At 46.4% G+C, this 22,781-nt stretch overlaps 1 protein-coding gene across 1 annotated transcript in view; it reads right to left on the bottom strand.

Moving 5' to 3' along the window:
* LOC143285669 (putative G-protein coupled receptor CG31760) overlaps window positions 1–22,781 on the bottom strand; it is a 143,853-nt gene that overhangs the window by 5,248 nt on the left and 115,824 nt on the right. The window contains exons 5-12 of the mRNA XM_076593067.1: window positions 21,458–21,601; window positions 17,722–17,916; window positions 16,701–16,769; window positions 15,402–15,511; window positions 10,011–10,156; window positions 8,455–8,523; window positions 5,325–5,463; window positions 1,980–2,091 (exon numbers count right to left, since the gene is read on the bottom strand). Coding sequence (XP_076449182.1) covers window positions 1,980–2,091; window positions 5,325–5,463; window positions 8,455–8,523; window positions 10,011–10,156; window positions 15,402–15,511; window positions 16,701–16,769; window positions 17,722–17,916; window positions 21,458–21,601 — 984 coding nt within the window. The remainder of the gene's footprint in view (window positions 1–1,979; window positions 2,092–5,324; window positions 5,464–8,454; window positions 8,524–10,010; window positions 10,157–15,401; window positions 15,512–16,700; window positions 16,770–17,721; window positions 17,917–21,457; window positions 21,602–22,781) is intronic.

The following is a 22,781-nucleotide window of genomic DNA, read 5'->3' on the forward strand; positions in this document are numbered from 1 at the left end:
TGTAATAGGTATGATATACATTAGAGTGAAGGTGGCTGTCAGACAATGTAACAGGTATGATATACATTAGAGTGAAGGTGGTTGTCAGACAATGTAACAGGTATGATATACATTAGAGTGAAGGTGGCTGTCAGACAATGTAACAGGTATGATATACATTAGAGTGAAGGTGGTTGTCAGACAATGTAACAGGTATGATATACATTAGAGTGAAGGTGGTTGTCAGACAATGTAACAGGTATGATATACATTAGAGTGAAGGTGGCTGTCAGACAATGTAACAGGTATGATATACATTAGAGTGAAGGTGGTTGTCAGACAATGTAACAGGTATGATATACATTATGTGACAATGTAACAGGTATGGTATACATTATGTGAAAACAGCAGTTGTACATGATGGTGTCACACCTTCTATGTGTTCTATGGTGACTACTGCTGTCATGCTGACCTTGGTTCTATGGTGACTACTGCTGTCATGCTGACCTTGGTTCTATGGTGACTACTGCTGTCATGCTGATCTTGGTTCTATGATGACTATTGATGTCAAGCTGACCTTGGTTCTATGATGACTATTGATGTCAAGCTGACCTTGGTTCTATGGTCACTATTGATGTCATGCTGACCTTGGTTCTATGGTGACTACTGCTGTCATGCTGACCTTGGTTCTATGGTGACTACTGCTGTCATGCTGGCCTTGGTTCTATGATGACTATTGATGTCAAGCTGACCTTGGTTCTATGGTGACTACTGCTGTCATGCTGACCTTGGTTCTATGGTGACTACTGCTGTCATGCTGACCTTGGTTCTATGGTGACTACTGCTGTCATGCTGACCTTGGTTCTATGGTGACTACTGCTGTCATGCTGACCTTGGTTCTATGATGACTATTGATGTCATGCTGACCTTGGTTCTATGGTGACTATTGATGTAATGCTGACCTTGGTTCTATGGTGACTACTGCTGTCATGCTGACCTTGGTTCTATGATGACTATTGATGTCATGCTGACCTTGGTTCTATGATGACTATTGATGTCATGCTGACCTTGGTTCTGTGATGACTATTGATGTCATGCTGACCTTGGTTCTATGGTCACTATTGATGTCATGCTGACCTTGGTTCTATGATGACTATTGATGTCATGCTGACCTTGGTTCTATGATGACTATTGATGTCATGCTGACCTTGGTTCTATGATGACTATTGATGTCATGCTGACGTTGATTGTATGATGACTGTCAAGCTGACCTTGGTTCCATGATGACTATTGATGTCATCCTGACCTTGGTTCCATGATGACTATTGATGTCATGCTGACGTTGATTGTATGATGACTGTCAAGCTGACCTTGGTTCCATGATGACTATTGATGTCATCCTGACCTTGGTTCCATGATGACCATTGATGTCATGCTGACCTTGGTTCCATGATGACTATTGATGTCATCCTGACCTTGGTTCTGCGGTGACTACTGGTGTCATACTGACCTTGATTCTGTGGTGACTACTGGTGTCATACTGACCTTGGTTCTATAGTAACTACTGGTGTCATACTGACCTTGGTTCTATAGCGACTACTGGTGTCATACTGACCTTGATTCTGTGGTGACTACTGGTGTCATACTGACTTTGGTTCTTTGGTGACTACTGGTGTCATACTGACCTTGGTTCTATAGCGACTACTGGTGTCATACTGACCTTGGTTCTGTGGTGACTACTGGTGTCATACTGACTTTGGTTCTTTGGTGACTACTGGTGTCATACTGACCTTGGTTCTGTGGTGACTACTGGTGTCATACTGACCTTGGTTCTATAGTGACTACTGGTGTCATACTGACCTTGGTTCTATAGTGACTACTGGTGTCATACTGACCTTGATTCTGTGGTGACTACTGGTGTCATACTGACCTTGGTTCTATGGTGACTACTGGTGTCATACTGACCTTGTTTCTATGGTGACTACTGGTGTCATACTGACCTTGGTTCCAAAGAGGAAGGCCAGGGTCACGGTGGTGGTCAGCTGGGTGTGAACAAACAGAACCAGGTACAGCAGATCCGGGTTGGTGGGAAAAGGATCCTTCAGAAAGATCCTGCACATACATCACTCTCGTTTAGTGCACACACAGTTATCCCTGCTGAATTCTGAAGAAATCCACTCTGATAAGCACACAGATATACATGCATGCACTCAAGTCCTGACTATATATATGCATGCACTCAAGTCCTGACTAGCTCGTTGGGTTATATAGGTAGTCTGCCTGACAGATGTAGTATGTGGATTTGTCTAAATGCTGTGACGACTCCTTGAACAACTGAAACTGAAACTCTACCTGCTTAATTAAGGGGAGACTGAGGGCAAAGACGGAATGCTAGGGGTGACAACTCACATGGAGACATGAAACAGTTAGAATGCTAAGGGTGACAACTCACATGGAGACATGAAACATGGAATGCTAAGGGTGACAACTCACATGGAGACATGAAACATGGAATGCTAAGGGTGACAACTCACATGGAGACATGAAACACAGAATTCCAAGGGTGACAACTCACATGGAGACATGAAAAATGGAATGCTAAGGCTAACAACTCACATGGAGACATGAAATATGGAATGCTAAGGGTGACAACTCACATGGAGACATGGAATGCTAAGGCTAACAACTCACATGGAGACATGAAATATGGAATGCTAAGGGTGACAACTCACATGGAAACATGAAACAGCTAGAATGCTAAGGGTGACAACTCACAAGCAGACATAAAACATAGTATACTAAGGTGACAACTCACATGGAGACATGAAACAGAATGCCAAGGGTGACAACTCACATGGAGACATGAAGCATAGAATGCTAAGGGTGACAACTCACATGGAGACATGAAACAGTTAGAATGCCAAGGGTGACAACTCACATGGAGACATGAAACAGCTAGAATGCTAAGGGTGACAACTCACATGGAGACGTGAAACAGAATGCCAAGGGTGACAACTCACAAGCAGACATAAAACATAGTATACTAAGGTGACAACTCACACGGAGACATGAAACATGGAATGCTAAGGGTGACAACTCACATGGAGACATGAAACAGTTAGAATGCCAAGGGTGACAACTCACAAGCAGACATAAAACATAGTATACTAAGGCTGACAACACACACGGAGACATGAAAAAGTTAGAATGCTAAGGGTGACAACTCACATGGAGACATGGAACGCTAAGGGTGACAACTCACATGGAGACATGAAACATGGAACGCTAAGGGTGACAGCTTACATGGAGACATGAAACATGAAATGCTAAGGGTGACAACTCATATGGAGACATGAAACACAATACTAAGGTGACAACTCACATGGAGACATGAAACACAATACTAAGGTGACAACTCACATGGAGACATGAAACACAATACTAAGGTGACAACTCATATGGAGACATGAAACACAATACTAAGGTGACAACTCATATGGAGACATGAAACACAATACTAAGGTGACAACTCACATGGAGACATGAAACACAATACTAAGGTGACAACTCATATGGAGACATGAAACACAATACTAAGGTGACAACTCATATGGAGACATGAAACACAATACTAAGGTGACAACTCATATGGAGACATGAAACACAATACTAAGGTGACAACTCACATGGAGACATGAAACACAATACTAAGGTGACAACTCACATGGAGACATGAAACACAATACTAAGGTGACAACTCACATGGAGACATGAAACAGAATGCTAAGGGTGACAACTCACATGCAGACATGAAACAGTTTGAATGCTAAAGGGCCACAACAAGGAATCGAATCCGAAAGTAGCCACAATTTTCTCCCTTACAATAGTCCTTGAGTGGTGATGTAAGACACTCGAAATGATAAACCGAGGTCCCGTGTATAACATGCACTTATCGTTATGTAAAAGACTCTCTCTCTCTCTCTCTCTCTCTCTCTCTCTCTCTCTATCTATCTATATATATGTGTGTGTGTGTGTGTGTGTGTGTGTGTGTGTGTGTGTGCGAGCGGACGCACGTGAGTGGCTTTAGCTTGACTAAATGACATGGCCTGTTCTGCAAGTGACTCTGTGTTTGTTCCATTGCTTAGAGCTTGCTTTCTGACCAAAAGTATATGCTAGTATCCCTATCAATCAATCAATCAATCAAAAAGGAAATGACGGAATGGTGAGGTCCACAACTCACATGGAGATAAGAAACAAAGTGTTGGAACTCTGATAGTGACAACATGGAGACCCAAATAAAGAAATGTAAGGAACTCTAAGGGCCACAATTCAAATGGACACGTGGAATGGTAAAGGCTACAACTCACATGGACACGTGAAATGCTACAACTCACATGGACACGTGGAATGGTAAAGGCCACAACTCACATGGACATGTGGAATGGTAAAGGCTACAACTCACATGGACACGTGGAATTGTAAAGGTCACAACTAACATGGACACGTGGAATGGTAACGGCCACAACTCACATAGACACATGGAATGCTACAACTCACATGAACTCGTGAAATGCTACAACTCACATGGACACGTGGAATGGTAAAGGCCACAACTCACATGGACACGTGGAATGGTAAAGGCCACAACTCACATGGACATGTGGAATGGTACAGCTCACATAGACACGTGGAATTGTAAAGGCCACAACTCACATGGACACGTGGAATGGTACAGCTCACATAGCCACATGGAATGGTAAAGGCCACAACTCACATGGACAGGTGGAATGGTAAAGGCCACAACTCACATGGACACATGGAATGGTAAAGGCCACAACTCACATGGACACGTGGAATGGTAAAGGCCACAACTCACATGGACACGTGGAATGGTAAAGGCCACAACTCACATGGACATGTGGAATGGTACAGCTCACATAGACACGTGGAATGGTAAAGGCCACAACTCACATGGACAGGTGGAATGGTAAAGGCCACAACTCACATGGACACGTGGAATGGTAAAGGCCACAACTCACATGGACACATGGAATGGTAAAGGCAACAACTCACATGGACACGTAGAATGGTAAAGGCCACAACTCACATGGACACGTGGAATGGTAAAGGCAACAACTCACATGGACACGTAGAATGGTAAAGGCCACAACTCACATAGACACATGGAATGGTAAAGGCCACAACTCACATGGACAGGTGGAATGGTAAAGGCCACAACTCACATGGACACATGGAATGGTAAAGGCCACAACTCACATGGACACGTAGAATGGTAAAGGCCACAACTCACATGGACACGTAGAATGGTAAAGGCCACAACTCACATGGACACATTGAGGAAGAGCGAAAGGAGGAACTCGTTGTAGATGGCCCAGCTGATGAAGCGACTCTCGTTGAACTCGGAGGGCGCCTTCCGCACCACGATGCACAGCCTGACCCCCCACAGCAAGAACAGCATCTCCGCTGTGACACGTCATTGGTAGATTACGTCACGCTGTACTGACATCAGTGGATGACATCACTCTGCACTGACATCAGTGGATGACATCACACTGCACTGACATCAGTGGATGACATCACACTGCACTGACATCAGTGGATGACATCACACTATACTGACATCAGTGGATGACATCACACTGTACTGACATCAGTGGATGGCATCACACTATACTGACATCAGTGGATGACATCACTCTGCACTGACATCAGTGGATGACATCACACTGCACTGACATCAGTGGATGACATCACTCTATACTGACATCAGTGGATGACATCACACTATACTGACATCAGTGGATGACATCACACTGTACTGACATCAGTGGATGGCATCACACTATACTGACATCAGTGGATGACATCACACTATACTGACATCAGTGGATGACATCACACTGAACTGACATCAGTGGATGACATCACACTGAACTGACATCAGTGGATGACATCACTCTGCACTGACATCAGTGGATGACATCACTCTGCACTGACATCAGTGGATGACATCACACTGAACTGACATCAATGGATGACATCACACTATACTGACATCAGTGGATGACATCACACAATACTGACATCAGTGGATGACATCACACTGCACTGACATCAGTGGATGACATCACACTATACTGACATCAGTGGATGACATCACACTATACTGACATCAGTGGATGACATCACACTGTACTGACATCATTGGATGGCATCACACTGTACTGACATCAGTGGATGGCATCACACTATACTGACATCAGTGGATGACATCACACTGAACTGACATCAGTGGATGACATCACACTGAACTGACATCAGTGGATGACATCACTCTGCACTGACACCAGTGGATGACATCACTCTGCACTGACATCAGTGGATGACATCACATTGCAGTGACATCAGTGGATGACATCACACTATACTGACATCAGTTGATTACATCACATTGCACTGACATCAGTGGAGAACATCACACTATACTGACATCAGTGGATGACATCACACTGCACTGACATCAGTGGATGACATCACTCTGCACTGACATCAGTGGATGACATCACACTATACTGACATCAGTTGATTACATCACATTGCACTGACATCAGTGAATGACATCACATTGCAGTGACATCAGTGGGTGACATCACACTATACTGACATCAGTGGATGACATCACATTGCAGTGACATCAGTGGGTAACATCACACTATACTGACATCAGTGGATGACATCACACTATACTGACATCAGTTGATTACATCACATTGCACTGACATCAGTGGAGGACATCACACTATACTAACATCAGTGGATGACATCACACTGCACTGACATCAGTGGGTGACATCACTCTGTACTGACATCAGTTGATTACATCACATTGCACTGACACCAGTGGAGGACACCACACTATACTGACATCAGTGGATGACATCACACTGCAGTGACATCAGTGGGTGACATCACTCTGTACTGACATCAGTTGATTACACCACATTGCACTGACATCAGTGGAGGACACCACACTATACTGACATCAGTGGATTACATCACATTGCAGTGACATCAGTGGGTGACATCACTCTGTACTGACATCAGTGGATGACATCACACTATACTGTCTTCAGTGGATTACATCACACTATACTGTCTTCAGTGGATTACATCACACTGCAGTGACATCAGTGGGTGACATCACTCTGTACTGATATCAGTTGGTCTGGACGCTAGTCATTCGGATGAGACGATAAACCGAGGTCCCGTGTGCAGCATGCACTTAGTGCACGTAAAAGAACCCACGGCAACAAAACGGTTGTTCCTGGCAAAATTCTGTAGAAAAATCCACTTTGATAGGAAAAACAAATAAAACTGCACGCAGGAAAAATACAAAAAAAAAGGGTGGCGCTGTAGTGTACCGACGCACTCTCCCTGGGGAGAGCAGCCCGAATTTCACACAGAGAAATCTGTTGTGATAAAAAGAAATACAAATACATATTACATCACATTGCAGTGACATCAGTGGGTGACATCACACTGTACTGACACCAGTGGATTGCACCACACTGTACTGACATCAGTGGATTGCATCACACTGTACTGACATCAGTGGATTGCATCACACTGCACTGACATCAGTGGATTACATCACACTGTACTGACACCAGTGGATTACATCACACTGTACTGACACCAGTGGATTACATCACACTGCACTGACATCAGTGGATTACATCACACCGCACTGACATCAGTGGATTACATCACACCACACTGACATCAGTGGATTACATCACACTGCACTGACATCAGTGGATTGCATCACACTGCACTGACATCAGTGGATTGCATCACACTGCACTGACATCAGTGGATTACATCACACTGTACTGACATCAGTGGATTACAGCACACTGTACTGACACCAGTGGATTACATCACACTGCACTGACATCAGTGGATTGCATCACACTGCACTGACATCAGTGGATTACATCACACCGCACTGACATCAGTGGATTACATCACACTGTACTGCACTGACACACAAAAAGAGACAGACAGAGAAAGAGACACAGAGAAAGAAATAGAGACAGTCACACAGACACACAGAGAGAACTCAGAACTCAATGTTTCAATGTACATCGGCCTTTGGCCACCATATAAATGAGGTTTGGGATCGAGAGGAAGTCAAACAAATGTGAGAGAGAGAGAGAGGGAAAGAGAGAGAGGGGGAGATTGAAAGAGAAGAGAGAGGGGGAGACAGAGAGGAAGAGAGAAAGAAGAGGGAGGGGGGAGGGAGTGCTAACATCTAAACTTGTGCCGGAAGGTGGGGGCGGGGAGTGGGGATGGGATGAGGGTGATGAGGGAGATGAGGGTGTACCTACCATTACATGTCAGCAGAAAGAGACAGAGACAGAAAGAGACAGGGAGACAACCCCCGATACCCACCAATGGCGGCAGAGTGGTCCCACCAGTCCGAGGAACAGATGAAGGCTTTCAGGCCGCTGACGTCCTCACCTACACAACACGGGAAACGCACGTAACAGATTCCTCACCTACACAACACGGGAAACGCACGTAACAGATTCCTCACCTACACAACACGGGAAACGCACGTAACAGATTCCTCACCTACACAACACGGGAAACGCACGTAACAGATTCCTCACCTACACAACACGGGAAACGCACGTAACAGATTCCTCACCTACACAACACGGGAAACGCACGTAACAGATCCCTCACCTACACAACACGGGAAACGCACGTAACAGATTCCTCACCTACACAACACGGGAAACGCACGTAACAGATTCCTCACCTACACAATACGGGAAACGCACGTAACAGATTCCACGGACACAAAAACGACGTTCATGGCCACGCCCTGTTGAAAAATCCACCTCAAGAAAAAAATACAGGCAGAAAAAAAGGTAGCGCTGCACTGTAGGGACGCGCTCTCTCTGGGGACAACAGATATCACACAGAGTACTACACTACACTATACTTCACTTCTGTAATTATTATTATCATTATTATTATTGTTATAGCTGGATTATCAAATAATTTTGCACTAAGCGCTTCACAATGCAATAGTTCCAATAAGAATACATTACAATAAGTTACAACATCCATCCAACACAGGCAGTTTTCAACAGACGAGTGCTGAGGTTGGTTTCAAAGCTGGACATGGACTGACAGTGTGTCTTGGTCTCCATGGCAACAAGTTCAACCGGGGTGAGGACGGTTTAGTATAATAAACTGACTATGACTCGTCAATAACCCTTCACCCTTAAATTGCACTAGCTTGCACTGTTCTGGCCGTCACGTTGACAGAGAAGACAGGGAAGACGCACCTTGCACTACTCGAGTAGTGACGTTGTCAGGTAGAAAGAGAGGACAGGGAAGACAGAGAGGACAGGGAAGACAGGGAAGACGCACCTTGCACTACTCGGGTAGTGACGTTGTCAGGTAGAAAGAGAGGACAGGGAAGACAGAGAGGACAGGGAAGACAGGGAAGACGCACCTTGCACTACTCGAGTAGTGACGTTGTCAGGTAGAAAGAGAGGACAGGGAAGACAGAGAGGACAGAGAAGACAGGGAAGACGCACCTTGCACTACTCGAGTAGTGACGTTGTCAGGTAGAAAGAGAGGACAGGGAAGACAGAGAGGACAGGGAAGACAGGGAAGACGCACCTTGCACTACTCGGGTAGTGACGTTGTCAGGTAGAAAGAGAGGACAGGGAAGACAGAGAGGACAGGGAAGACAGGGAAGACGCACCTTGCACTACTCGGGTAGTGACGTTGTCAGGTAGAAAGAGAGGACAGGGAAGACAGAGAGGACAGGGAAGACAGGGAAGACGCACCTTGCACTACTCGGGTAGTGACGTTGTCTGGTAGACAGAGAGGACAGAGAAGACAGAGAGGACGCACCTTGCACTACCCGAGGAGTGCCGGCCACTGTCCTGGCCGTCAGGTAGACAGAGAAGACAGAGAGGACGCACCTTGCACTACCCGAGGAGTGCCGGCCACTGTCCTGGCCGTCAGGTAGACAGAGAAGACGAAGACGATGACCAACAGCCGTTTGATCAGGTCCCCGTCCGAGATCTTGATACGTTGTGCTGACCGTACCCGGAACACCACGGATATCCTGCACACACACACACACACACACACACACACACACACACACACACACACACACACACGTTTCAAGTTTTAATTATCCTTTCACTCCTACTGGAGTATGGAGGATTACTGCAAAATAATGCTCTAATAATTCTAATTTTTCAAGCATATCTACTTTTTCATAACTCCATATTTCTGCACCATACAACAAAATAGGAACAATCATCGTCTGGTACATGTCCAGAACGATATGTAAGGTAAATCTTGATTTCTGGCTGACTGAAGAAACGAAAACATAGCTTTTGGAGCCTGTTCATAAATAATTTTTTTTAGCTTTGTAAAAAGTTCCGTTTCAACTAAATTCGATGCCAAGATATTTAAAAGAATCGACAGCATCCAAACATGCATCACCAAATTTAAAAACAGGCTTTAACTTGTTTGTAGAATTAAATATCATCACTTCTTTACATTAACCACTAGTTTCAATTTTAAACAAAATTTGTGAAAAACACTGAAACACACACACACACACACACACACACACACACACACAACACACACACACACCGCTGAAACATGACAACCACCTGAGGGGACTAATACTCCAATATCCGAACAGAGCTGGGTCGTCACTGTTTGACGTGAGAGGACTAATACTCCAATATCCGAACAGAACTGGGTCGTCACTGTTTGACGTGAGAGGACTAATACTCCAATATCCGAACAGAGCTGGGTCGTCACTGTTTGACGTGAGAGGACTAATACTCCAATATCCGAACAGAACTGGGTCGTCACTGTTTGACGTGAGGGGACTAATACTCCAATATCTGAACAGAGCTGGGTCGTCACTGTTTGACGTGAGGGGACTAATACTCCAATATCCGAACAGAGTTGGGTCGTCATTGTTTGACGTGAGGGGACTAATACTCTAATATCCGAACAGAGTTGGGTCGTCATTGTTTGACGTGAGGGGACTAATACTCAATATCCGAACAGAGCTGGGTCGTCATTGTTTGACGTGAGAGGACTAATACTCCAATATCCGAACAGAGCTGGGTCGCCATTGTTTGACGTGAGGGGACTAATACTCCAATATCCGAACAGAGCTGGGTCGCCATTGTTTGACGTGAGGGGACTAATACTCCAATATCCGAACAGAGCTGGGTCGTCATTGTTTGACGTGAGAGGACTAATACTCCAATATCCGAACAGAGCTGGGTCGTCACTGTTTGACGTGAGGGGACTAATACTCCAATATCCGAACAGAGCTGGGTCGTCATTGTTTGACGTGAGGGTTGTATGAAGAATCTGACGAATGCTCAGCAGCGCACTGCACCAGCAGATAAGACGTAGGAAAACCAAGGCCAGGATTCAAACCACAGTGCCAAGGACATCCACGCTGATAATTCAGACGAATCAATTGTACAAGATCTTGAAGCCAAACGCCAGAAACTAAATTTGTCACCTGCAAGTGCAAAAACGGAATGGGAAGAGTTGGACCAGAAAATAGTTCGGAAACTTAATGCGCTGATAGGAAAGAGCACCTTGGGACACAAGTTATCCACCTACGGAGATATCGTGTACGCAACATGTCCGGAAACCTATGGAGTGAAAGAACCAAAGACAAGAACACCACCTCAAAAATCCAGGCGACAACGAGAAATGGACAAAATCCGAAATGCAAAAAGAAAGCTCAAGAAAACGATGAAGACAGCTTCAGAATTTGAGAAGCAGGGCCTACATAAACTTTGGAACGACCTGACAGCAAAGCACAGTGCCCTCAGTAAAGCAGAATCAGCAAGGAGGAAAAGGAGCAAAAAGAAAACACAAGACTGTTCCTTCCGAGACCCCTTTCAGTTCGCCAGGAAACTGTTCGAGCAGCCCAAATCAGGGACACTCACAGAGGACAAAGAAACACTTGAACAGCACCTCAGGAAAACGTAATCTGGTCCGCAAAGCAAGAAACCACTAGATCTCAGTGGTTTGGTTCATCCCAGGAAACCAGAGAAGAAAGAAGTTCAGCGATAAACCAACAACCCTTTGAGGAAGTACAGAAAGGGGTCAAGAAAGCCAGGGCCAAATCATCACCAGGCCCAAACGGAATACCATACCTGCTGAACAAGAAATGTCCTGAAGTCCTTGAGTGGCTCCACAGAGTGATAAGATCAGCATGGAGGAACCTGAAGATCAGCGACCAGTGGATGATAGCTGATGGCGTGTACATCCCGAAAGAGCAGAATTCAAGTACCATCAGCCAGTTCAGACCAATATCGCTCCTGAATGTCGAAGGAAAAATCTTCTTCTCTGTCGTGGCTGCAAGACTGACAAAATACCTCATAAAAAATGAGTACCTGGATGTGTCAGTCCAGAAAGGCTGCATCCCAGGAGTTCCTGGCTGTGTAGAACATGCCACAATGATCTGGGATGCAATCCAAAGAGCAAAGGCAGAGAAAAAGAACCTTGACGTGGCATGGTTGGATCTGGCAAATGCGTGCGGGTCAGTTCCTCATGAGATGATCCAACTGGCTCTCAAGATCCACCATGTACCAACGAACATCAGGGAAATGCTGAAGAAGTACTTCCATGGCTTCTCAATGCGGTTCACCACCAAGGAATACACGACAGATTGGATCAATCTGGAAGTGGGCATAGCCATGGGCTGTGCAATTTCTCCAATCCTGTTTGCGCTGGCAATGGAAGTGATCTTGAAGGCCTCAATGAAGGGAACGGATCGAGCCGACCTCGGAAACGGATACCAAATACCTCCTTTGAAAGCCTTCATGGATGACACAACAGTCCTTTCAACAAAAGAGGATGACACCCAAGAAATACTGAAGTGGCTGAACGAGCTAGTTGCCTCAGCCAGGATGAACTTCAAACCAAAGAAATCATGGAGCCTCTCACTGCGTAAAGGAAAGGTAGCTGAAACAGTCACATTCACTGTAGCCAACCAAGCCATTCCAACGGTGTCAGATGAGCCAGTCAAGAGCCTTGGAAGATGGCATGACGAGTCCCTGAAAGACACAAAAAGAGGAAAGGAAACCAAGCAGACAGCAGAAGGCCTGCATGTCATAGACCAGTGTGGCCTTCCTGGCAAATACAAAGTGTGGTGCCTACAGTCCATGCTGATACCAAAGCTCCTGTGGCCTCTCCTGATATATATATGATATCAGCTGTAGCACAGTCAAGTCAACTGAGGCAAAGATCAACAAGTACACACGCAAATGGCTTGGTGTCCCACCTGGTCTCACTGATATGGCACTCTGCTGTCACCAAGCAAAGCTGAGGCTACCTCTGAAATCCCTTGTTGAAGAATACAATGTAGAGAAGCAAGACTTCTCAGGATGCTCAAAGACTCAGGTGACAGTATTGTGAGATCCAACCGACCCAAGCTGAAGACTGGCAGAAAATGGAAAGTCAGGGAGGCAGTCAGTACAGCGAAAGAAAGCCTTAAGACGAAGGAAATAATAGGACACACCCAAACCAACAGACAAGGCCTGGGAGTGACAAAGATGGAATGGTGGTCCAAGGCAAGGGGGAAAGCAAAAAGAGACATGATCATACAGGAGATCAAGAAGGAAGAGGATGACAAAAGAGTCCAGAAGGCAGTCCAGCAAGGCCAGCAAGGGCAGTGGACAACATGGGAAAATGCACTCCAAAGGAGCCTCAGCTGGAGCGACATGTGGAACATGGCCCCTCTGAGGATCAGCTTCATCTGATGTACGACCTCCTTCCCTCGAATACAAACTTGGTGAAGTAGGGAAAAGCAGATGACCCTGCGTGCCCGCTCTGCCACAAACATTGGAACATGTCCTCAGCTCGTGCAAAGCAGCGTTGAGCCAAGGATGGTACACATGGAGGCACAACCAAGTGCTAAAAGAAATTGCACAAGTGGTGAGCACTGTCCAAGGTGCACCAACCCCACCAAAAGTTCCAGCTGAATTGTGCTCGGCAGAAGGCAATACATTCTGGCCAGGAACAGCATCCAAAGTTTCCAAAGCGTGGAAGATTGGGAATGCACAGTTGGCCTACTAGAGGGGAAGAAACACCCGGAAATCATCAGCAAGAGCGGCATGAGACCTGACATTGTACTCCGCTCCATGGCAACGAAATAAGCGATTCTGACTGAGCTCACTGTGACATACGAAAGCAGAATGGTGGAATCCCACATCTACAAGACCGAGAAGTATGCTAGTGTACCCAGCAGCCTGAGAGAATCTGGCTTCCGAGCCAAAGTCCTCGCCATAGAGATTGGTGCAAGAGGGTTTGTGGGCGCATCTGCCTACAGCCTCATGAAACAGCTGTCGATTTCTGGCAGAGAGAGGACATGGGCTCTCAAGACAATGGCAGAAGCAGCAGAAAAGAGTTCCAGCTGGAACTGGTCGAGGAGGAATGAAAGTAAACTTCATAAGGAATAAATTTCACTTCTCAAACTAGGCGTACGATGGCTCAGTGGTTAAAACGTCTGCCAGAAAAGCTGACTCAGTCCTGAAGTGGCGACCATCCTGGAGGCGCGGGTTCGAACCTGCTGACGACCATGAACAAAAAAGAAAAAAAAGAAAAAAGAAAACAAAAGGCGGCAATACAAGAGCATCCAGGAGTTATGACCTGGCTGCGGTCCAGCCCCATTAGTAAGGGAGTTAAGGGCCGAAACACTTGACTGAGGGGGGCTTCTTCTCTGAAGGTCTTGTACTGTCCAGCTTTCCCTAGAGTTTCTTATCACTCCAATATCCGAACTGAGCTGGACTGGATCATCAATGTTTGACGTGAGCTGATCCAAGCAACGGGTAACCTAGCATCAAGCCCCCAGTGTTCTGAAAAACATCGACAACGGGTAACCTAGCATCAAGCCCCCAGTGTTCTGAAAAACATCGACAACAATGAAGGAAAGAAAGGAAAGCAAGCCAACAAATACACAAAGGGAAACCGTCAGTCGTCATTCATCAGTCCTCAATCAGCAGTCATGACTCGGCATCATTCGTCAGTCATGACTCCGCAGTCATCAACCATCATTCAACAGTCACAAATCATGATTCAGCAGTCCTGACTCAGCAGCCACCAATCATCATTCATCTTTCGTCAGTCATGACTCAGCAGTCATCATTCATGTCTCATCAGTCATGACTCAGCAGTCATCATTCATGACTCATCAGCCATGACTCAGCAGTCATCATTCATGACTCAGCAGTCATCATTCATGTCTCATCAGTCATGACTCAGCAGTCATCAGTCATGTCTCATCAGTCATGACAGCAGTCAGCACTTACCTCCACGTCTTCAGCAGCAGTGCCCCATAGGAGATGGAGAAGCCGATCTCCCTCAGCCAGAACTGGATACAACACGTGGCCACTGTGGCCTCAAAGTACCCCACGATCAGCTGTACACAGTACACACCCCACGATCAGCTGTACACAGTACACACCCCACGATCAGCTGTACACAGTACACACCCCACGATCAGCTGTACACAGCACACACCCCACGATCAGCTGTACACAGTACATACATGACATATCCCATGGTCAGCTGTACACAGTACATACATGACATACCCCACGATACGCTGTTTACAGTACATACATGACATACCCCACGATCAGCTGTATACACAGCACATACCCCTATCAACTGTACCCAGTACATACCCCCGATAAGCTGTGCAACAGTACATACCACACGACCAGCTGTACACAGTACATACCCCCGATTAACTGAACACACAACAGTATTCAATGTGTTCTCCACAAGCATCTGTACACACCAGTACAGCTCAAAATAACCAGTACTGACTGAGCGCTGTAAACAGAAGTAATTACAGGGCAGTACAAACACAATACAAGTTGTACTTAGAAGGTAGTGCAAACACAGTACAAGTTGTACTTACATGGCAGTACAGTACAAACACAAGTTATACTTACATGGCAGTACAAACGCAAGTTATACTTACAGGGCAGTACAAACACAATACAAACACTACTTAGAAAGCATTACAAACACAAGTTGTACTTACTGGGCAGTACAAACACAATACAAACACTACTTAGAAAGCAGTACAAACACAATACAAAAACTACTTAGAAAGCAGTACAAACGCAATGCAAGTTGTACTTACTGGGCAGTACAAACATGATACAAACACTACTTACAGAGCAATACAAACACTACTTAGAAAGCAGTACAAACACGATACAAGTCGTACTTACTGGGCAGTACAAACACTACTTAGAAAGCAGTACAAACACAACACAAGTTGTACTTACTGGGCAGTACAAAAACAATACAAACACTACTTAGAAAGCAGTACAAACACGATACAAGTTGTACTTACTGGACAGTACAAACACGATACAAACACTACTTAGAAAGCAGTACAAACACGATACAAACACTACTTAGAAAGCAGTACAAACACGATACAAACACTACTTAGAAAGCAGTACAAACACGATTCAATCACTACTTAGAAAGCATTACAAGTACGATACAAACAGTACTTACAGGACAGTACAAACACAATGCAAACACTACTTAGAAAGCAGTACAAACACAATACAAGTTGTACTTACTGGGCAGTACAAGAAAAAAGCCCCCAGCAAAACGACTCGCATCAACACTGGGCTGGCTGCTTTCATGACCTACACACACACGCGCACGCACGCACGCACGCACGCGGTGATAACTGATTTGAAGTGTGATGACTTCAATGCTTGATCTGCAGTCTGATCACTTTGATACTGGATTGGCAATGTGATGGAATGTTTTCATGCAATGAACAAACTCAGCAAACTAAACAATTTGGATAGATGGGACATTTTGGTGGAGTCAACCTGTGAAAAACAATGAAAAATTTCATCCAATACGAAACACGAAGTATTTCATAAAAGTTACAAAAATGTGTGCTTTGCATAACTGATTTATGATGATTTAAATCTGTCCTAAATAAGTATGATCAATTTAAGTTATCACATCTTTTGCTGAACACCTTGTCATGCTGCACCTCACTGGGAAGATCTCAGCAGGCAGGTTTCAAATATCCAACAACGAAAGGTCGATTTAAAGACCTCAAGAAGGAAACTTAACGCGGGTAGTGGAAGCGTTGGTAGGGGAGGGAGGGGGGAGGGGGGAGGGAGGGGGCGGGGGCGTTCCAATACTTTACATATAGATTTGATTAAACATACAAATACTAAAACGTAGGGATGTAATTTGTGCAAAACACTCTCCACAAGTTCCAGCCAAGATCGTCAGACAGCAGTCGCTTCCTCCTGTGTTCTGATGGTGACAGTGGACACGACAGACTGTGGCACTGACCTTGACCTCCCTGTAGTGGATGGTGAACTACAGCACTGACCTTGACCTCCCTTGTAGTGAATGGTGACCTACAGCACTGACCTTGACCTCCCTTGTAGTGAATGGTGACATACAGCACTGACTTTGACTTCCTTGTAGTGGATGGTGACCTAGAGCACTGACCTTGATCTCCCTGAAGTGGATGGTAACCAGAGCACTAACCTTGACCTCCCTGTAGTGGATGGTAACCAGAGCACTGACCTTGACCTCTCTGTAGTGGATGGTAACCAGAGCACTGACCTTGACCTCCCTGTAGTGGATGGTGAACCAGAGCAGCACGAGGATGAAGCAGACGATGAGGCCTGACACACCGAGCAGGATGGACCTCTGCAGCCAGTTGAGGGTCAGCACACAGGGGCTGGGGTCCGTGCAGTGCTCACAGCCCGGGGCACACTGCAGGCACTCAAAGGCCGCGTCGTAGTTGTTGGGCAGGTGCTGCCACACAGATACACGTGTCAGTCTGTGCTGCCACACAGATACACGTGTCAGTCTGTGCTGCCACACACATACATGTGTCAGTCTGTGCTGTGACACAGATACACGTGTCAGTCTGTGCTGCCACACACATACATGTGTCAGTCTGTGCTGTGACACAGATACACGTGTCAGTCTGTGCTGCCACACACATACACGTGTCAGTCTGTGCTGCCACACAGATACACGTGTCAGTCTGTGCTGTCACACACATACATGTGTCAGTCTGTGCTGCCACACACATACATGTGTCAGTCTGTGCTGTCACACAGATACACGTGTTGTGACACATAGATATGTGTGTCTTTCTGTGCTGTGACAAATACATGTGATTCTGTGCTCTGTGTGTGTGTGTGTGTGTGTGTGTGTGTGTGTGTGTGTGTGTGTGTGTGTTCGAAGAAAGACATATACACGTATTATTCTGTGTGGGGTCAAAGTCATACAAACCTGTTTGTGTGGAGACATAGATACACGTGTTATTCTGTCTGTTTCTGTCTCTGTGTCTCTGTCTGTCTGTTTCTGTCCCCCTGTCTCTGTCTGTCTGTCTGTTTCTGTCCCCCTGTCTCTGTCTGTCTGTCTGTTTCTGTCCCCCTGTCTCTGTCTGTCTGTCCCCCTGTCTCTGTCTGTTTCTGTCCCCCTGTCTCTGTCTGTCTGTTTCTGTCCCCCTGTCTCTGTCTGTTTCTGTCCCCCTGTCTCTGACTGTCTGTCTGTCTGTTTCTTTCCCCCTGTCTGTGTCTGTTTCTTTCCCCCTGTCTCTGTCTGTCTGTCCCCCTGTTTCTGTCTGTCTGTCTGTTTCTGTCCCTCTGTCTCTGTCTGTTTCTGTCCCTCTGTCTCTGTCTGTTTCTGTCCCCCTGTCTCTGTCTGTTTCTGTCCCTCTGTCTCTGTCTGTTTCTGTCCCTCTGTCTCTGTCTGTTTCTGTCCCCCTGTCTCTGTCTGTTTCTGTCCCCTGTCTCTGTCTGTCCCTCTGTCTCTGTCTGTTTCTGCCCCCCTGTCTCTGTCTGTTTCTGTCCCTCTGTCTCTGTCTGTTTCTGTCCCCCTGTCTCTGTCTGTCTGTTTCTGTCCCTCTGTCTCTGTCTGTTTCTGTCCCCCTGTCTCTGTCTGTTTCTGTCCCCTGTCTCTGTCTGTCCCTCTGTCTCTGTCTGTTTCTGCCCCCCTGTCTCTGTCTGTTTCTGTCCCTCTGTCTCTGTCTGTCTGTTTCTGTCCCCTGTCTCTGTCTGTTTCTGTCCCCTGTCTCTGTCTGTTTCTGTCCCCCTGTCTCTGTCTGTCTGTTTCTGTCCTCCTGTCTCTGTCTGTTTCTGTCCCCCTGTCTCTGTCTGTCTGTTTCTGTCCCCTGTCTCTGTCTGTTTCTGTCCCCTGTCTCTGTCTGTTTCTGTCCCCCTGTCTCTGTCTGTTTCTGTCCCCCTGTCTCTGTCTGTCTGTTTCTGTCCCTCTGTCTCTGTCTGTCTGTTTCTGTCCCCCTGTCTCTGTCTGTCTGTTTCTGTCCTCCTGTCTCTGTCTGTTTCTGTCCCCTGTCTGTCTGTTTCTGTCCCCCTGTCTCTGTCTGTCTGTTTCTGTCCCTCTGTCTCTGTCTGTCCCCCTGTCTCTGTCTGTTTCTGTCCCCATGTCTCTGTCTGTCTGTTTCTGTCCCCCTGTCTCTGTCTGTCTGTCTGTTTCTGTCCCCCTGTCTCTGTCTGTCTGTCTGTTTCTGTCCCCCTGTTTGTCTGTTTCTGTCCCCCTGTCTCTGTCTGTCTGTCTGTCTGTTTCTGTCCCCCTGTCTGTCTGTTTCTGTCCCCCTGTCTCTGTCTGTCTGTCTGTCTGTTTCTGTCCCCCTGTCTCTGTCTGTCTGTTTCTGTCCCCCTGTCTCGTCTGTCTGTCTGTTTCTGTCCCCCTGTCTGTCTGTTTCTGTCCCCCTGTCTCTGTCTGTCTGTCTGTTTCTGTCCCCATGTCTCTGTCTGTCTGTTTCTGTCCCCCTGTCTCTGTCTGTTTCTGTCCCCCTGTTTGTCTGTTTCTGTCCCCCTGTCTCTGTCTGTTTCTGTCCCCCTGTCTCTGTCTGTCTGTCTGTCTGTTTCTGTCCCCCTGTCTCGTCTGTCTGTCTGTTTCTGTCCCCCTGTCTCTGTCTGTCTGTTTCTGTCCCCCTGTCTCTGTCTGTCTGTCTGTCTGTCTGTTTCTGTCCCCCTGTCTCGTCTGTCTGTCTGTTTCTGTCCCCCTGTCTGTCTGTTTCTGTCCCCCTGTCTCTGTCTGTTTCTGTCCCCCTGTCTCTGTCTGTCTGTCTGTCTGTTTCTGTCCCCCTGTCTCGTCTGTCTGTCTGTTTCTGTCCCCCTGTCTCTGTCTGTCTGTTTCTGTCCCCCTGTCTCTGTTTGTCTGTCTGTCTGTTTCTGTCCCCCTGTCTCTGTCTGTCTGTTTCTGTCCCCCTGTCTGTCTGTTTCTGTCCCCCTGTCTCTGTCTGTCTGTCCCCCTGTCTCTGTCTGTTTCTGTTCCCCTGTCTCTGTCTGTCTGTTTCTGTCTCCCTGTCTCTGTCTGTCTGTTTCTGTCCCCCTCTCTAACCAATCTTGTTCAGCGTGGGGACTGGATTTTTTAAAAGTACACCCGCGCTTATCTATTGAAATAAAGAGTTTGATCTGGTCTGGTCTGGTCTGGTCTTGTCATGTCAGGTCCCTGTGTGGCAGCGTCTGAGTGTGGCATTGTCAGTGTCTCAGTGTATCAGTGTCTTAGTGTGGCAGTGTCTCAATGTGGCAGTGTCTCAGTGTGGCAGTGTCTCAATGTCTCAGTGTATCAGTGTCTCAGTGTGGCAGTGTCTCAATGTCTCAGTGTGGCAGTGTCTCAGTGTGGCAGTGTCTCAATGTCTCAGTGTGGCAGTGTCTCAATGTCTCAGTGTGGCAGTGTCTCAATGTGGCAGTGTCTCAGTGTGGCAGTGTCTCAATGTCTCAGTGTGGCAGTGTCTCAATGTGGCAGTGTCTCAATGTCTCAGTGTGGTAGTGTCTCAATGTGGTAGTGTCTCAATGTCTCAGTGTAGCAGTGTCTCAGTGTGGTAGTGTCTCAGTGTGGCAGTGTCTCAATGTGGCAGTGTCTCAGTGTGGCAGTGTCTCAATGTAGCAGTGTCTCAGTGTAGCAGTGTCTCAATGTGGCAGTGTCTCAGTGTGGCAGTGTCTCAATGTCTCAGTGTGGCAGTGTCTCAGTGTGGCAGTGTCTCAATGTCTCAGTGTGGCAGTGTCTCAATGTCTCAGTGTGGCAGTGTCTCAATGTCTCAGTGTGGTAGTGTCTCAATGTGGTAGTGTCTCAATGTCTCAGTGTAGCAGTGTCTCAGTGTGGCAGTGTCTCAATGTCTCAGTGTAGCAGTGTCTCAGTGTGGCAGTGTCTCAATGTGGCAGTGTCTCAATGTCTCAGTGTGGCAGTGTCTCAGTGTGGCAGTGTCTCAGTGTGGCAGTGTCTCAATGTCTCAGTGTGGTAGTGTTTCAATGTGGCAGTGTCTCAGTGTGGCAGTGTCTCAATGTCTCAGTGTGGCAGTGTCTCAGTGCAGGTTCACCTTTCTCTTCCTCTCATACTGCTCTTCCACCACTGTGCCCGGGTAGTACCGCTTGGCGGCCTTCACGTCAGGGAAGTAGAAACCCTTCTTGCATACACACTGGTACGACCCGCGCCGAAAGCCCAGCCCTGACATGTGTTCACACTGCAACACAAACACACACACACACAAACACACACACACGCGCGCGTGCACACACACACACACACCCTGTTGACCATTATTTCTTCATTTCTGTGCACAACGTAAAACAAAAGCTTTGTACATCAGGAAGGGACGATACTCATTTCTTGCCTTCAGTGCGCATGGTATGCAGTTTATCTCCCTTCGTAGATTGTTTATTTCTCCTTCGCAAGAACTTTTCACTGGGTGGGTCCAGTCAGCTTCAGTCACAGAACAGAACTTGGCAAACAGTCAGCTTCAGTCACAGAACAGAACTTGGCAAACAGCTTCAGCCACATTACAGAACTTGGCAAACAGCTTCAGTCACAGAACAGAACTTGGCAAACAGCTTCAGTCACATTACAGAACTTGGCAAACAGTCAGCTTCAGTCACAGAACAGAACTTGGCAAACAGTTTGCTTCAGTCACAGAACAGAACTTGGCAAACAGCTTCAGCCACATTACAGAACTTGGCAAACAGCTTCAGTCACAGAACAGAACTTGGCAAACAGCTTCAGTCACATTACAGAACTTGGCAAACAGTCAGCTTCAGTCACAGAACAGAACTTGGCAAACAGTTTGCTTCAGTCACAGAACAGAACTTGGCAAACAGTCAGCTTCAGTAACAGAACAGAACTTGGCAAACAGTTTGCTTCAGTCACATTACAGAACTTGGCAAACAGTCAGCTTCAGTCACAGAACAGAACTTGGCAAACAGCTAGCTTCAGTAACATTACAGAACTTGGCAAACAGTTTGCTTCAGTAACATTACAGAACTTGGCAAACAGTCAGCTTCAGCCACATTACAGAACTTGGCAACACACGCACACACATTTAGACCATAAGGCATTGTACAACAATACATTTATAGAAACATCCAGGGAATAAATCGTATATAAAAGTAAAATGCACACACACACACACACACACACACACACACACACACACACTCTTACACACATACACACACATGGATGTAGGCACGTGTGCACGCACATAACTTATGTCACGCTAAAAAAATCTGTACATTAACATTAAGACACATGAAATCCAAGTAAAATAAGAAAATATTTCAGCAGAAAGCTGATTAAAGGAGATTTTGAGTCACGTGGGTCTCCCCCCCCCCCCCACTTCCTTTCCTATTGACACTTGTTACGCCCTC

Source organism: Babylonia areolata, chromosome 9, assembly GCF_041734735.1.
Source record: "Babylonia areolata isolate BAREFJ2019XMU chromosome 9, ASM4173473v1, whole genome shotgun sequence".
NCBI classification, from domain to species: Eukaryota; Metazoa; Mollusca; class Gastropoda; order Neogastropoda; family Buccinidae; genus Babylonia; species Babylonia areolata.